The sequence below is a fragment of the Neoarius graeffei genome, chromosome 2 (genome assembly GCF_027579695.1).
Source record: "Neoarius graeffei isolate fNeoGra1 chromosome 2, fNeoGra1.pri, whole genome shotgun sequence".
Lineage (NCBI taxonomy): Eukaryota > Metazoa > Chordata > Actinopteri > Siluriformes > Ariidae > Neoarius > Neoarius graeffei.
Window position 1 is genome coordinate 65,980,378 of NC_083570.1, and position 17,526 is coordinate 65,997,903.

Sequence of the window (17,526 nt, forward strand, 5' to 3'; positions counted from 1 at the left end):
GTACGCCGGAAATCCGGCGCAGCGCCGGAACGCTATCACCCCTGTGTATGTATATATACACACACACACAGTTTCTAAGAGCAATGTTTGTTTCCAGAGCATATATCCAAAACTACCCATGATACAGATTTGAAACTTGGTATACATGTTAAGGTGATGTAGATGTGCCTTTTCATACTAAGAAATTTGAGAAATTTTTTAATTTTTCATGTTTCCCTGGAAACAATTTCAGACAGAGACTATGTTCAGACTGCACCCTGAAACGACCCATATCCGATTTTTTTGCCCATATGCGACCTGTATCCGATTTGTTTTTGACAATCTGAACGACACAGATCCGATTTTTTCACATGCGACTCAGGCCGCTTGGATATGTGGTCCTAAATCCGATGCATATCCGATATTTTCACATGCGACTGCAGTCGGACCGGACAGGTCGCATTCATGCAACCTACACGTCATCAACAAGAGACAAACGTCACTATTCTGCGTTGGCTAATCCCGCCTCTTTGGTGGAAAACAACAACATTTGTACAGTTTTCAGAATTTAAATAGACTTTTATAGAATTGATCAAGCTAATGGTGGATTTGGTAGGGACCTGGATGTTGATCTGTTAGCCTGATTAAATAAAACAGTTTCTATAACTGATTTATAACTTAAACCATCCTGTATTACAAGATTATAAGATTGTTCTGGAAATTTCCAGTAATTTGACACCTTCGGTCTCATTACTCTGCTGCCCACATTAATCAGATTATTGTGCGAGTTCCGCCGCCGCCACAAAAACCACATCGCCAGGTCTCGCTCGCCTCATCTCCATCGCAAACTGCACTGGTGTTTCTGCACCTTGAGCCAGCGCTGAGAGAAGCTGCAGAATTCAGCTGGCTATAAACAATCTAAATAAATATTTATAAAAATGTAGAAAAAGTTTATTAATATGACGAAATAAATATGTGCAAATTATTAAGCCTGAATTAAGAGTTTGGTAATACAGCGGCCGTATCCCAAATGACTGCCTACTGAAGCTCGAGTGCACTATATAGAGTTTAAAAATCCATTACTTCCTAGTAACATGTAGTGCACTTATATAGAAATTAGAGACATATTTAGGAGTCAACCCTCGTTACCAGGCTACACGTTTTCATTTCAGTTCAGAAACAAAAACACACACGAGACCTCACACTTTAACACTAACCAGATAATTAAACAAACAAAAACAAAAAAAAAATCATTAAACTTGAAGCGTGCGCTTTTTTTTGTTTACGTATTACGTAGATGTGCTTTTTACGTGTCAATTTGCGCATGCGGGACACTTTTGGGTCGTTTTCCGTTCATATTGGAGATCGCATACAAGTCTCATAATTGGTAATGTGAACGGCCTAACAAAAAAATCGGATTTCACAACAAATCGGATATGGGTCGTTTCAGGTTGCAGTCTGAACGTAGTGTTAGTCTCTCAGGTTAGTCTTAGGGGTAGGTTTTGTTGATTAAGTAATGGTTTTGTTTTGATGAAGTAATTGGTTTTGTTGATTAAGTAATGTATATGTGTCTTCTGATACTAAGAAATGTGAGAAATTTTAATTTTTAGCTCACCTGGACCAAAGGTCCACTGGGTTTATGCCATGGGCTGCTGAGGTCAGTGTAAAGAGGTAGGGTTGGTTTCCTGCAGCGGAACTTGAAAAATGTGACAAATAATATCTTGAAACTTGGTCTATAGGGCGGGGGATATAGATGACTGTCTTCTTGTTTTCACTTTCAATGTCCTTCATCTACACCAGCAGTTCCCAAACTTTAGTTCAGGAACTAAACTTAGTTTAGTTCAGGAGTTCAGGAACGCCATTGTTGCAGGAATAGCATTACGTGTACATACAAAGGATGGACACAGGGTCATGGACAATCACAAACCGCAGCCACCGATGTCTCCGAAGATCTGCTGAATGAGTCATTTTCACCAAACAATCCGGCTGCTAAATCAGGAGCTCAGTCTGCACAAGCTCAGGCCATCCTTAAAAAAAAATCCGTTTCCTGTCCACCGGGTGAGCAAAAAAAATTCAGTCAGGAGGGAGGGATTTTTTTTTTAATATATGGATGGATAAGAAATCGCAACGCTGTGTTTGCTTTTTCTTTCAGTACTTTATTACAAAAGCAGACACATTTAATAAAATGACAGTTTAATCAACTGAAACTTGTACAAAAACTTTAAGTTAGCATTTTAAATGCTGACTGCAACATTTGCAAAACTTTTACAAAGGTACTTAAAATGTCCGACACACGGACTTTTTGTAGTTCTAAATCGACCGTTAGGCCGAGTTCGGATGAAATTACACTATTAAAATGATCGCTGAATGATTTGTTTTTCTGAATCTTGACTATTTTGTTGTTCGCTAGAATACCATTTTGTGATCTCACACTTAAAGGAACAGTCCACCGTACTTCCATGATGAAATATGCTCTTATCTGAATTGAGACGAGCTGCTCCGTACCTGTCCGAGCTTTGCGCGACCTCCCAGTCAGTCAGACGCAGTCAGACGCGCTGTCACTCCTGTTAGCAATGTAGCTAGGCTCAGTATGGCCAATGGTATTTTTTGGGGCTGTAGTTAGATGCGACCAAACTCTTCCGCGTTTTTCCTGTTTACATAGGTTTATATGACCAGTGATATGAAACAAGTTCAGTTACACAAATTGAAACGTAGCGATTTTCTATGCTATGGAAAGTCCGCACTATAATGACAGGCGTACTAACACCTTCTGCACGCTTCGACAGCGCATTGATACGGAGCTCAGATATCAATGCACTGTCGAAGTGCGCAGAAGGTGTTAGTACACCTTAGGTACGCGCGCAGAAGGTGTTAGCACAAATTGACTGCAGCAATTTGTATTTTGTTTTTTGTCTTAAGTGCACTAAAGATTATAATTTCAAGTTTCTGTTTTACTGCAGGAATTTGTAGATTTTATTGATAATTACAGTGATTTGTAAAGTTCTGGTTAATGAATAAGAAACTAAATGTAAACCTTGTTATAGCATTTTATTAAGTTAGTAAATAAAATGTGTTAAATGCCAAATAAAATATTCACATTTAAAATCAATGCTTTCTTTCAATTCTTTTTAAGGCTCAATTACAGCTCCAGAAGTCACCAGACTGCACCGAAAAAGATGAAATTTTCAAAATTTGAAAATTTTGAAACACCTTCAGATTGTGTTATAACATGTCTGAAAGAAATGCTATTTCAATAAGATTCTATAAAGAGATTTCCTCTGGCTGCGGCTCTCTATTAGACATTTTTATTTGACATATTTCTTGAAATAAAGTGATCAGCAATATAGATGTGGCCAAGCTATTAACATATAGAATGTTACAGGCAGAAATACAGCATTGTAGGCTGGAATGAGAGCTTGAAGGAACAGATTAGATTACATCTCTAGCTGCTTTATTTATTTAGATCATAGCTTACTTGCACTTGTATATCTCATATCATCTCTAGCCGCTTTATCCTGTTCTACAGGGTCGCAGGCAAGCTGGAGCCTATCCCAGCTGACTACGGGCGAAAGGCGGGGTACACCCTGGACAAGTCGCCAGGTCATCACAGGGCTGACACATAAGGGGTGTTCACACGGCACATATTTGCATCGATGTATTTTGTTGCGATATATCTTACACAGGTGTAAATTTTGTGGAGTGTTCACATGTCACAAACCTGCTTACTAGAGAGAAGCGTGTTAGCACCGGTGCAGCCCCACTTGCGTTCACACGGCAGTTTTTGCGACCGTGCTATACGATAGTAATAATGCGGAAATGAAATATGCGCATGCGTGAAAATGTACTTCCTTTTCCCGGTTGTCGTGGCATCACCAAGCGCCAGGAAAACAACGTGGATGAAGACACCAGTGTTGCCAGATACTGCTGACGTTTTCCAGCCCAAAATATGTTCAAATCCGCCAAAATGCACTTAAAACCACCCAATCTGGCAACAGTGGAAGACATGTAGTTCTGTTGTTGTTGATATTTGCCATTTTGGAAGCGCAAAATACCAGGATGCAAATTATGCAATGCCCGTATGTAATCAACTCTCCTCACGCGTAGCGAGTCTACCCCTGTAGCGTTCAGACGTCCCATTTTATATCGGTGCTGCCCCGCAAACTAGCATTTACTCCGGAGTAAATTTCTTAAACCACCTCCTGAGCAGGGTTAGATTTGCACCGGTTTAAGCAGCTTTCAGGGGCTACACCGGTATAACTTTGTACCGTGTGAATGCTCTACCGGGGCAGCCCCAGTGCTACACCGGAGTAAAAGTTGCCGTGTGAACACCCCTATAGACACAGACAACCATTCACACTCTCATTCACGCCTACGGTCAATTTAGAGTCACCAGTTAACCGAACCTGCATGTCTTTGGACTGTGGGGGAAACCGGAGCACCCGGAGGAAACCCACGCGGACACGGGGAGAACATGCAAACTCCGCACAGAAAGGCCCTCGCCGGCCACGGGGCTCGAACCCGGACCTTCTTGCTGTGAGGCGATAGCGCTAACCACTACACCACCGTGCCGCCCATTCCTTCTTCAACATGTTTATTTTATTTCTCTCGTTTCTGAAACAACCACTACAGCTTGTGCCACAAAGTCACATGATCACCAGTTCTCATACTTAGTTTCAGGACAAGGTCAGATTTAGGGATCAGGAGCCTTTCAGCAAGGGGAAGAATGCCAATCTTAAGGTATTTATAAGAAAACGTCTTCAGGAATTAATAAACCACATTAATTATTACAGCGCTGAGAGGCAGAAGAAAATTCTCTTCCCACAGCATGCGATTTAGCAATAAGGAGAGTAATGTGATTAAAGTGAGACAAGACTTGGAGGGAACTAAACTCAAGCTTTTATATACATTCCCATAAGCTTGTCATAAAGACAGGATAGGACTTTGAGAGACATTTACGGTCCTAAAACCGGAGGTGCTAAGACGAACTAAGACTGTTGCAAACTTGCATATTTGGCTTTGTGCATTGAGGCCACAGCTTGGTTTCACTCAACGTGTCACGTTCTCCAGAACACCTCGCGAGAACGCCATGATAGTATCATGGGACACCCGCTAAAATGTTTGAATCTACATGATTTCCCCTACATACAAATCCTGAGCTCATGTCATGAAATTCCTGGGAGTCTTGGATCCTTTGTCCAAACTAGTTGCAGACGGTAAAAAAGGAGCATCGTATGTACATCATGTGCATTAACAAATATTCAACATAAGTAACCAGAAGAACTGGAACGCTTAGACAGATCAGGTTATATTAAACATTACTACAGATTGTCTTTTGAACCTCACTAAATTTTGAGCTACACCAAGTCAAATATGTGAACAATGACAAAACACACACACACACGGAAAAAAACCAACAATACTGAACTGTAGCTTTGATGTTTGTTTCTAATTTCTTAAGCGCACCACCTTAGCTAAATACAGCTGTAGAAAATCCTGCCCTGGATGCTCATCTTCAGAATGCGCTCACAACCACTAACTCCCATAGCATGTATTCTTCTCTGTTCGGTCTCACAGGAGTCTCTCTTGCCCCTTTTCCACCAAAGCAGTTCCAGGGCTGGTTCGAGGCCAGTGCTTAGTTTGGAACCGGGTTTTCTGTTTCCACTGACAAAGAACTGGCTCTGGGGCCAGAAAAACCGGTTCCAGGCTAGCACCAACTCTCTGCTGGGCCAGAGGAAAGAACCGTTTACGTCAGCGGGTGGAAGTTGTTAAGACCAACAACAATAAGACCGCGAAAGATTGCCATTTTTAAGCGACGAGAAGCAGCAGCTGTACAAACACCAAGTCATCCGTTATTATTGTTGTTGCTGCTGCTTCTTCCTCTGTGTTGTTTTTGCTTCGATATTCGCGCCAAGGTTTATGCAAATGTAGCGACGTAACTGACGTATACAGCGACGTAATGATGTGGCTCCCCTTAGCGCCGCGAGCTATGGAAAAGCAAACTGGTTCTCAGCTGGCTCGCAAGTTGAACGAGTTGTGAACCAGCACCAGCACTGGCCCCGAACCAGCCCTGGAACTGATTTGGTGGAAAAGGGGCATCTTTGAACAGCTAAGAACAAACTCGAACAGACAGCAAAAGCGTCGAGCACAAACAGCCATGGACTACTTCATTCCCATTCAGACTGAGAGAAAGACCCTGAGGAGAACCACCTCACTAATAAACACCACTTCACTGCCCACTGTTTTTAATCTCATTCACATTCAAACCTTCCCGGTTCACTCCGGCACTGGATCAAGAGGTGGACTCGATATTTTTCAAGACTGTATAATAATCTATTACTCTCATACTAAAAAAAATGGATAGGAATTCCCATGCAATTGACTGTACATGTAGTAGTTTTAATAACTGTTGAATTGTAATAGACTACTGTACTGTAACCCAGCAACTACAAGTAGGACAACTTGTAAACAAAGCTTTGGAAGAACTGAAGGATCGAGCACGTGATCAGTGAGCACACAAGGCCCAGTGCCAAAGACATGAAGAAATATGAACCGCTCCCTCAACTGCCTGATAATATACAGTGGGGCAAAAAAGTATTTAGTCAGCCACCAATTGTGCAAGTTCTCCCACTTAAAAAGATGAGAGAGGCCTGTAATTTTCATCATAGGTACACTTCAACTATGAGAGACAGAATGGGGGGAAAGAATCCAGGAAATCACATTGTAGGATTTTTAATGAATTAATTGGTAAATTCCTCTGTAAAATAAGTATTTGGTCACCTACAAACAAGCAAGATTTCTGTCTCTTACAGACCTGTAACAACTTCTTTAAGAAGCTCCTCTGTCCTCCACTCATTACCTGTATTAATGGCACCTGTTTGAACTCGTTATCAGTATAAAAGACACCTGTCCACAACCTCAAACAGTCACACTCCAAACTGCACTATGGCCAAGACCAAAGAGCTGTCAAAGGACACCAGAAACAAAATTGTAGACCTGCACCAGGCTGGGAAGACTGAATCTGCAATAGGTAAGCAGCTTGGTGTGAAGAAATCAACTGTGGGAGCAATTATTAGAAAATGGAAGACATATAAGACCACTGATAATCTCCCTCGATCTGGGGCTCCACGCAAGATCTCACCCCATGGGGTCAAAATGATCACAAGAACTGTGAGCAAAAATCCCAGAACCACACGGGGGGACCTAGTGAATGACCTGCAGAGAGCTGGGACCAAAGTAACAAAGGCTACCATCAGTAACACACTACGCCACCAGGGACTCAAATCCTGCAGTGCCAGACGTGTCCCCCTGCTTAAGCCAGTACATGTCCAGGCCCGTCTGAAGTTTGCTAGAGAGCATTTGGATGATCCAGAAGAGGATTGGGAGAATGTCATATGGTCAGATGAAACCAAAATAGAACTTTTTGGTAAAAACTCAACTTGTTGTGTTTGGAGGAGAAATAATGCTGAGTTGCATCCAAAGAACACCATACCTACTGTGAAGCATGGGGGTGGAAACATCATGCTTTGGGGCTGTTTTTCTGCAAAGGGACCAGGACAACTGATCCATGTAAAGGAAAGAATGAATGGGGCCATGTATCGTGAGATTTTGAGTGAAAACCTCCTTTCATCAGCAAGGGCATTGAAGATGAAATGTGGCTGGGTCTTTCAGCATGACAATGATCCCAAACACACCACCCGGGCAACGAAGGAGTGGCTTCGTAAGAAGCATTTCAAGGTCCTGGAGTGGCCTAGCCAGTCTCCAGATCTCAACCCCATAGAAAATCTTTGGAGGGAGTTGAAAGTCTGTGTTGCCCAGCGACAGCCCCAAAACGTCACTGCTCTAGAGGAGATCTGCATGGAGGAATGGGCCAAAATACCAGCAACAGTGTATGAAAACCTTGTGAAGACTTACAGAAAATGTTTGACCTCTGTCATTGCCAACAAAGGGTATATAACAAAGTATTGAGATGGACTTTTGTTATTGACCAAATACTTATTTTCCACCATAATTTGCAAATAAATTCTTTAAAAATCAGACAATGTGATTTTCTGGATTTTTTTTCTCATTTTGTCTCTCATAGTTGAGGTATACCTATGATGAAAATTACAGGCCTCTCTCATCTTTTTAAGTGGGAGAACTTGCACAATTGGTGACTGACTAAATACTTTTTTGCCCCACTGTAATACATATTCTTGTCACAACTGGAAAAGTCTTCCAAAAAGGGTGACCCCTCATTCCATAATCATGCAAACATCAAACTGCCTCTGCAACTGATTCAGTCCATAGCAAAGCCTCTCATTAAATCAACCCCATCTTTTTATAGAGCACTCGGCTCCATTTCACAAAACGCCGAAAATAAGCACAAAATAACTAGCTTGGTTTAGACAGGAAAAGACTGCAAAGAAAACTTCACACGTCAGTAAGACCAATATTTCGCAGGGGGTGTTGGGTGCGTACACACACACTGTATATATAAATAAAAGATAGATGTGTGTGTGTGTGTGTGTGTGTGTGTGTGTGTGTGTGTGTGTGTGTGTGTGTGTGTGTGTGTGAGAGAGTGAGTGAGTGAGTGAGTGAGTGAGTGAGTGAGAGAACACACAGAGGAAATGAAAGAATATAGCCTGGTATTGTATTAACTGCTTATCTGTATGGATGTGTGGGCACTAGAGCAGGTACCAGTCTGAAACACTGAACTGGTATCGGTTTGAATTAGAGGGTGACACGGGAGTGGATTTTTGCTCCTATCCCATCCCAGCCTACTCCCACAAAAATACTCCTGTTCCATCCCAATCCTATGACAGAATAAATAAATAAATAAATAAATAAAATCTGGTCCTGAAGAATGACTCCCATCCCATGTTCAAAATAAAGAAAATGGCATTTATTCATATAAAAGAACTGCATACTGACATAAAAACTGATCTATTGTTATTACGATTCCCATCCCGCCTGTTCCGGTGGACTTTGTTCCTCCCCGTACCGTCCCAGTCACATTTTGAATAGTGATACTGACTCCCATCCCACAGGAATCCCAAAAAACGTCAGCCACTTGTTTGAATTTCTTTAGTCTGATTAATGTATTTTATGATGTGTTATAACAACCCAGAGGACACAAGCTGCCTTAAAGCCTCAAATTGCACGTCTTAAAATTAAAACCTGCGATAATTTATAATGACTAAGCCTGATCTTTGAGATTCCCTGCCAAGAGGAGGCTTCAGTCACATATTGGCCAATACTCTAAACTTTGGTAAAGCTGAAAATTCTTTACTGCAGCTTTCCTTTTCTCTTGGGATCCCTACTACTCTGTCCGAAAGAGATTTCTTCAAAAAGAATCAAACAATCCTGTCTAACCCAGCATCCGTGCTGATTTTGAGCGTTCCTATATTTGCAACACAAGAAAGTCATATTATGCCGCTTTTCCACTACAAACGTGGCTGAGTCGGGCTGAGCCGTGCTGAGTTGGGCTGAGTCGAGCTGAGCGGGGCTGTTGGAGTTGCATTTCGACTACAACCGCGCTGAACCATGCTGACTGGAAGTGGGTGGACACATTGGGTGGAGTTAGCGAAAGTGGGTGGACGTCAGGTGATGTCGTTAAGCAGCGCAAACAGTGACATCAGTGAGCTTTTAAGCGGTAGTCTCACGACCCGAATAGTAAACAATAAACATGGAGGACATGGAGTCGTTAGTGTTGCTGGTCTTGGTGCTGTGGCTTGTTGTCACCGACAACGCCAACAGATACTGGCAAGAGCGTATAGATGAGGCGAGGCGCATAAGGCTTCAGAAATTCTCGTAATTCTTCTTCTTCCGGGTTTACGGTGTTTACAGATCCCAGCGTGCTCGCGGGGCGTGTGTGGGCATGTGAGGACACTCCTCCTCACCAATCAGTGCACAGGGGAGTGTCTGCTCACACCCCCAGCCTCACTCGGCTCGCTTTGGCTCGCTTCAGCCCCACTCCAAAACCGTGCGAGTTTTAGGGGCTAAGCAGGGCTGAAGCGAGCTGAGTCGTGCTGGTTTTTGGTAGTCGAAACGCGAGCCGTGTCGGGCTGAAGTGAGCTGAAAAAGGGTAGTGGAAAAGGGCCATTAGACAATAGCAGTGTTGAGCTGTAACAGTAAACAATACAAAAGTTTATCATGGACTGTATGCAGGAAGAGGGCTCAGAGAAGCACAGCCTGTGATTTAGCTCTGGCTTTACCCACAGCTTTTCTCCATGTTGGTTAAAGTAGAAAGGGGTTAGATTGAGTCCCGGTAATTTAAAGCAAAAGCTTGTCATTTGGAAAGAAAGCAGTGTGAAGTCTCTTTTAGCTGTTGCTGGAATAATAATAATAATAATAATAATAATAGTTCAATTTATATAGCGCCTTTCACAAACCCAAGGATGCTTTACACAGGAGTTACACACACAAAAAAAGACCACACTAGGAAGAGTAGCGTGAGGTAAAGAGAAAAGTTTTCAAGTTAGCTTTGAAGGAAGAGAGAGTGGAACAGTGACGAAGCGATTGTAGTAATGAGTTCCCAAGTTTAGGAGCAGCAACACTGAATGATCTGCCACCCATAGATGCCAGTTTAAAACATGGGACAGGCAAAAGTCCACAGACCGAAGATCTGAGGGAGCGGGAGGGACAGTACAAATTAATTAGCTCACAGAGATAGGAAGGGGCGAGACCATGAAGAGCTTTATAGGTTAAAAGCAAGATTTTGTATTTAATCCGAGAGATAACTGGCAACCAATGCAGTTGCTGTAATGCCTCGGTCACAACTGGCCATACGTGCTCCTACGGCCGGTCTACGTGCAAAAAACGCAAGAAACGCACGGAGGGCGCACGTGTGACGTGCTGATTTTCGAGCCGTAGACTGGCCGCAGAGGTTCTTTGTCATGTCAAACAAACTCTACGGGCGCTTACGTTTTTTTTCAGGTTGCAAGACAAACTTACAGCCAACGTGCGTCTTTCTCCATGAACAAAAAAACGCAGCGATTTGGGAAACGCCAAAAAATCGTAGGTCTGGTTGTGACCTAGGCTTAAAACAGGAGTGATGTGAGCAGTGCACTTGAGTGTGAGGACTCTAGCTGCTGAATTTTGGATGTACTGCAGGCGACTGAGCAATGTGTCAGGGAGACCATGAAAGAGAGAACTGCAATAGTCAAGACAAGAAAAGATAAATGCATTGACCAACATTTTGGCATCCGTTTCAAAGAGAAGAGGGCGGAGACGTGCAATATTGCGGAGGTGAAGGAAAGCATTCTTAGCAATGAGTTTAAAATGTGATTCGAACATAAAGGTGGAGTCAAAGAGAACTCCAAGGTTTTTTAGAACTTGGGAAGGACTAATGGCCCTTTTCCACTACCCTTTTTCAGCTCACTTCAGCTCGCTTCAGCTCACTTCAGCCCGACACGGCTCGCGTTTCGACTACCAAAAACCGGCACGACTCAGCTCGTTTCAGCCCTGCTTAGCCCCTAAAACTCGCACCGTTTTGGAGTGGGGCTGAAGCGAGCCAAGCCGTGCCGACTGAGGCTGGGGGCGTGAGCAGACACTCCCCTGTGCACTGATTGGTGAGGAGGAGTGTCCTCACATGCCCACACACGCCCCGCGAGCGCGCTGGGATCTGTAAACACCGCAAACCCGGAAGAAGAATAATTACGAATTACGAGAATTTCTGAAGCCTTATGCGCCTCGCCTCATCTATACGCTCTTGCCAGTATCTGTTGGCGTTGTCGGTGACAACAAGCCACAGCACCAAGACCAGCCACACTAACGACTCCATGTCATCCATGTTTATTGTTTACTATTCGGGTCGTGAGACTACCGCTTAAAAGCTCACTGAATCAGTGACATACAGAGCATCGTGGACGAGTTCGCGGAGCGCAAGGCTCGTCGTATGCCCTTCAAATAATGCGCGCAGTAGGCTATTGATGTTTTATTATGAGCCATGTACAGTATGTCGCCTAATGTTTTTTTGTTTCTGAGTTACATGTTCGTTTGAAGGACTTAATGTACAAAATAACATAGTTTCACCCCGTAGTGTTGAAATTGGTAAACACAGTGCATTCAGTGAGGTTTGCACCGCCCTCCTTTTATTTCTGACTCTTCCTGTCACCGTTGCAACCTCTGAGCGCTCATTCGTATGCCCTTCAAATAATGTGCGCAGTATAGGCTATTGATGTTTTATTATGAGCCATGTACAGTATCCTAATGTTTTTTGTTTCTGAGTTACATGTTCGTTTGAAGGACTTGATGTACTAAATAACATAGTTGCACCCCGTAGTGTTGAAATTGGTAAACACCGCAGTTGCGGACATTTTGTAGCCTAAAATGATGTTATGATAAGCTTTAATAAAGTGCCCGGTCATTTGCCTCGCCCCCGGCCCGGCTCTGACTTGTTCCGCCACTGTCACTGATGTCACTGTTTGCGCTGCTTAACGACATCACGTGACGTCCACCCACTTTCGCTAACTCCACCCAATGTGTCCACCCACTTCCAGCCAGCACGGTTCAGCGCGGTTGTAGTCGAAATGCAACTCCAACAGCCCCGCTCAGCCCGACTCAGCTCGACTCAGCACGGCACGGCTCAGCCGCGTTTGTAGTGGAAAAGCGGCATAATAGACACACCATCAACATCAATAGTAAAACTGGAGAAGTTCAGAACCTGTCTTTTGGTACCTACTAATAGAACCTCCGTTTTGCTGGCATTAAGTTTAAGGCAGTTCTTATGCAGCCATTGCTTAAGGTCAGTGATGCAAGTCCTTAGGAGCTGAACAGAGGCTATGGAAGGGGTGATAGTGATGTAGATTTGAATGTCATCAGCATAATGAAAGTTAAGGCCATGGTTACGAATAATCTGGCCTATAGGAGAAACATCATATAAAAAGAAGGAGACCAAGGACAGAACCCTGAGGCACACCTTGAGCAAGAGTAACAGTGGATGATTTATGAACACCAATTGAGATGAACTGTTGCCTGTTTGCTAGATATGACCGAAACCAGGCTAAAGCTAAGCCAGTAATACCAAAAGATGAGAGTCTGGAAATGAGTCCAAAAATTAAAAAAAATGCTTTTATCAGTCTATCTTGGAAAGCATTCTTAGGTACAGTATGACAGCTTTGTATGGTAACCTCTCAGTCCATTTGAAATCAAGAATTGCCCGTTTGGTACAGACAGCAATGAAAGTGATAGGGAGGTCTGAAAAGCTGCCCCTGCAGGCCATCTATGAGCAGTCTGTGCTTAGACATGCACAGAGAATTTTGTCTGAGGAGTCCCATGTCCTCCACTCTGAACTTCTACCATCAGGCAAACGCTATAGAGTCCCCTACTGCAGGCTTAACCGCTTCGAAAATTCATTCGTGCCAACTTGAGTCAGAGTTTTGAATGCTTCTAAGGCCAAAGGTGTTGTGCAAGAGGGCTAAGGATGGTTCATCATGGTGGTTTTTGGTTATGTATTTATACTCATGGTCCTGTGTGTGTTGGTGCATGTGTATGTCATTTGCCAGCTGGAAGGTCCGTATCGTGAAATACCGTGACTGAGGTCTTGAAAGTACTGACCGGAACAGGATAAAGCGGCTAGAGATAATGAGATGAGATTAAATTCTAACAGAAAACGAGAGCACCCGAAAGGGAAAACCGAGCCGAGCCGCCATTATGAATCCTCATTCACGGCTGTAATGTAAATGGCTTCCTCCTCGGTATACAAGTGCACGTCCATGGCAGGAAAAAAAAAAACTATTTTGCTGCCTATGTAGTCCCCTATTTATACAAATAGGAGTCATTCAGGATTCAGCCATGTTTTTGCTCGGTGTTAGCAGCAGTTACAGGTTTTTAGCTTTCTCCTGAAATATTTTCTTTTATTTCTTCTTCCTCAGGGTAGTAAAACTCGCTTTCGCTGTGAACACTGTTGTTATCGCTATCCATGCTGTAGAATTAATGCTATTCTCCTGAGAAATGCTGGCAAAAATTTATAATTTTTTTGATAATCTTATTAAAAAAAAAAAAAAAGATAAATGTTGACAAAAAAATTCTACTATGTTTGTTGTTGTTGTGAACAAGCGAGTCTCCAGAGGTTCGTAACCGGGTTCCGTATCGTAGGATATGGGCCTGCTCGCCAGCCAATCAGAGCGCAGGATTTGGACCGTGAAAAAAATTAATGTTTTTGTTTACACCTGCAGGTGTGTGTCTGTACATTGTCTGTATGTGTATTGATACGTATCTGTATATGTTGGTATGTGTATTGTTCATCTATTTATTCTCTATGTAAGCAGCAATGAAGCCCAAGATGCATTTCCCTTTGGGGACAATAAAGTGCATCTTATCTTATTATACGAGTCTCATGATGTACAGTGTCAAAAGCAGCTGTGAGGTCCAAGAGGACGACAAGGACACAGATGACCAGCATCAGTTGAGAGCAGGAGGTCATTAACAACTCTTAAGAAAGCAGAATCAACATAAGGGTTGTTTTACAATCAGGGTACAAAGTTTGTGTCACAGGGGTCCAAAATTCAACTTGATTGAAACTGGTTCTTGTCCTTCACTTAAAAACTGGTACAAGTTAAAGAACAGATTTCAGGTTATTTTTTGACGTGTGTATGGTAGTTTTGTGTAATCTGCTATAAAATGGGAGAAACAAATGAAGTGATTCTCGGAGAGGACATTTTTTTTTTTGACAATTCAGAATCCACTACTTCCATAGTGCTTTTAAATATAAGGCTGTAAACTTTGTGTTAGTTGTCTCTAATATTTATGTCCCAATATCTTGACCACATTTTAGGATGAAAATAATCATTTTAGATATGTTATTTTATATTGAAAAATTAGCTGTCTCGGAGAGGACATTTTTTGACACAATTACATACTAATTTGTTCAAAATAGTCTGAAAACTTACTGGCATTCAACATTAAAACTTAGCTATGTTTCCAATGATCTCATATCATTTCTAGCCGCTTTATCCTGTCCTACAGGGTCGCAGGCAAGCTGGAGCCTATCCCAGCTGACTACGGGCGAAAGGCGGGGTACACCCTGGACAAGTCGCCAGGTCATCACAGGGCTGACACATAGGCCAAGTTTACATTAGACCGTATCTGTCTCGTTTTCTTCGTGGATGCACTGTCCGTTTACATTAAAACGCCTGGAAACGGGAATCCGCCAGGGTCCACGTATTCAATCCAGATCGTGTCTGGTCCGGTGCTGTGTAAACATTGAGGATACGCGGATACGCTGTGCTGAGCTCTAGCTGGCGTCGTCATTGGACAACGTCACTGTGACATCCACCTTCCTGATTCGCTGGCGTTGGTCATGTGACGCGACTGCTGAAAAACGGCGCGGACTTCCGCCTTGTATCACCTTTCATTAAAGAGTATAAAAGTATGAAAATACTGCAAATACTGATGCAAATACTGCCCATTGTGTAGTTATGATTGTCTTTAGGCTTGCCATCCTTCCACTTGCAAGTGGTAAGTGACGCGCATGCCCGACATGCACTGAGATCACACACACAGCGGCTCAGTCCCAAATCAATGCTTGTGCGCTCCACTCGCGTGCTCTGTGAGCTGCGCAGGGCCGGAGTGCGCACCCTCCAGAGGGCACTCGCTGTTCAGGGCGGAGTGATTTGGAGCGCAGGATGCCTGCGGAGCCGAGCGTATCCGTGTACATCAGTGTTGCTGTGTGCACGCGAATCGTGTATTGGTGTTGCTGTGTGCACACTAATCGTTTTAAAAATGTTAATCTGATGATCCGCTGATACGGTCTAATGTAAACCCCACCATAGACACAGACAACCATTCACACCTACGGTCAATTTAGAGTCACCAGTTAACCTAACCTGCATGTCTTTGGACTGTGGGGGAAACCGGAGCACCTGGAGGAAACCCACGCGGACACGGGGAGAACATGCAAACTCCGCACAGAAAGGCCCTCGCCGGCCACAGGGCTCGAACCCGGACCTTCTTGCTGTGAGGCGACAGCGCTAACCACTACACCACCGTGCCGCCCATTTCCAATGATATGGAACCAAATATGTGTTTTATGGTATAAAGAATGATGTAAGTGCATCCCTTCTGGAGCTACCTGTGGTCAAAAAAGCACTTTTTCTAAATGACACGAGTAATTTTGCTAAATATGACATATACTGCCATACATTCACCAAAAATAACATTATCACCAATTTTTTTTTGCATGGTAAATAGAGCGATCACAGGGCTACAGTAAACAACCACGTTCATTTAGTCAAGCCTTTTGATATTGAAGATAATAAGTGTTAAATGTGATTTTTAGCTTGCGGACCCTGATTGTAAAACAACCCTTAACACTTTAGAAAAGGACTTGAGTGAAGTCTTCAGACTCTACTTAAAAAAAACACCTCTCATTAAAACAAAAGAGATTCTAGCTGTGCAACGACTCTAACTTAAATGTGTAAAGAAATGGTAGCATCCAGGCTGAAACTCGGCTTGTGTAGTTCTAACTTCATGGCTCAACTGTTTCCTCCGTCAGGACAGAAAGCGGCCGTTTCTGGGTGCTAATATTTCAGCTCTTTTACCTCGCTACAGAGCAGCGAAGTTAAATAAAATTAACCTAATTAAAGGTTAACACGCCTAATGAGCTAACACGTTAAAATGAGCTAACGTTAGCAACTCTGCTCAGGTTAGTATATGCTAACAGCTAGCAAGGCTAAAAATAAAAGCGTAGCTAACTAAATATTGGTAGCTGGAGCGATGTTCAGCTAAATAATGGTTTATAAAGACAAACAGCGGCTAAACCTGCTGACAGTGCAGACAGAAACAGCCTCCTACGACAGCGGTGCTAGCGGAGACCTGCGCAGATAGCACAGCGGCTAACGCCAGGCAGCTCGGGCAATTCCTCCCGGCACACCCAAAGTAAAGCAGCAAGCGGCACGGTGCTCTACTGACCTCTTTCCTGTCCTGCAGACACTCGAGCACGGCCAGGTTGTTGTTCCAGGAGTGTTTGGAGCACATTCTGATCACGTCCTCCCGACAGGCCTCCTCCTCAGCCAGCTTCCAGCCGGTGGAGCTGCGGCGCGACTGAGAGGCCGCTGCTCCAGCCTTCGGCTCCGCCGGAGCACCTCCGGCATTTTTCCCGTCATTAGTATTATCTTCTGCATTCACGTCACTGTGAGCGCTCTGTGACTTCGCTCCCTGCGTAGAACGAACGAAAGCAGGAATGACTAAAAGCAATAAAAGAAGCTGCACACGTCTACAAGCCGCCATCTTCGCTGAACCACCTCCGCGTCGCGAGCCTACGGCAGCCGGACGCCAAGGATTTGGGAGTAGATCCGGAAAGGAGTCGGTTCGCTTTGAACGCATGTATCGAAGGAGTCGAATGACGCGAGTCGACTCACGAGCATGAATGAATCGAAAGAGTTCTCTTTACAGCCACACACAAACTGCACAGCTTGTATTGAGGTATTTCACTCACGTGACCAAGTCATGTGACACTGCCATTTTGGACGGCACGGCTCGAATCAGTTTGAATGCGAGGAAGGCGACAAACGAAAAACATAATGGTTTTAGAAAACGTAGGTCTACAATCGATCAGCTTATAAAGTT

General features: G+C 43.5%; 1 protein-coding gene across 2 annotated transcripts in view; it reads right to left on the reverse strand.

The window, feature by feature from the left end:
- The window catches only part of glg1a (golgi glycoprotein 1a), a 68,469-nt gene extending 51,204 nt beyond the window's left edge, over nt 1–17,265 (reverse strand). Inside the window, exon 1 of one of the 2 annotated variants that reach the window (XM_060914724.1) lies at nt 16,870–17,265. In XM_060914724.1, coding sequence (XP_060770707.1) covers nt 16,870–17,187 — 318 coding nt within the window. In that variant the 5' untranslated portion in view covers nt 17,188–17,265. The remainder of the gene's footprint in view (nt 1–16,869) is intronic. The other variant, XM_060914725.1, reaches the window with a different exon arrangement.
- Nucleotides 17,266–17,526: the final 261 nt, after the last annotated feature.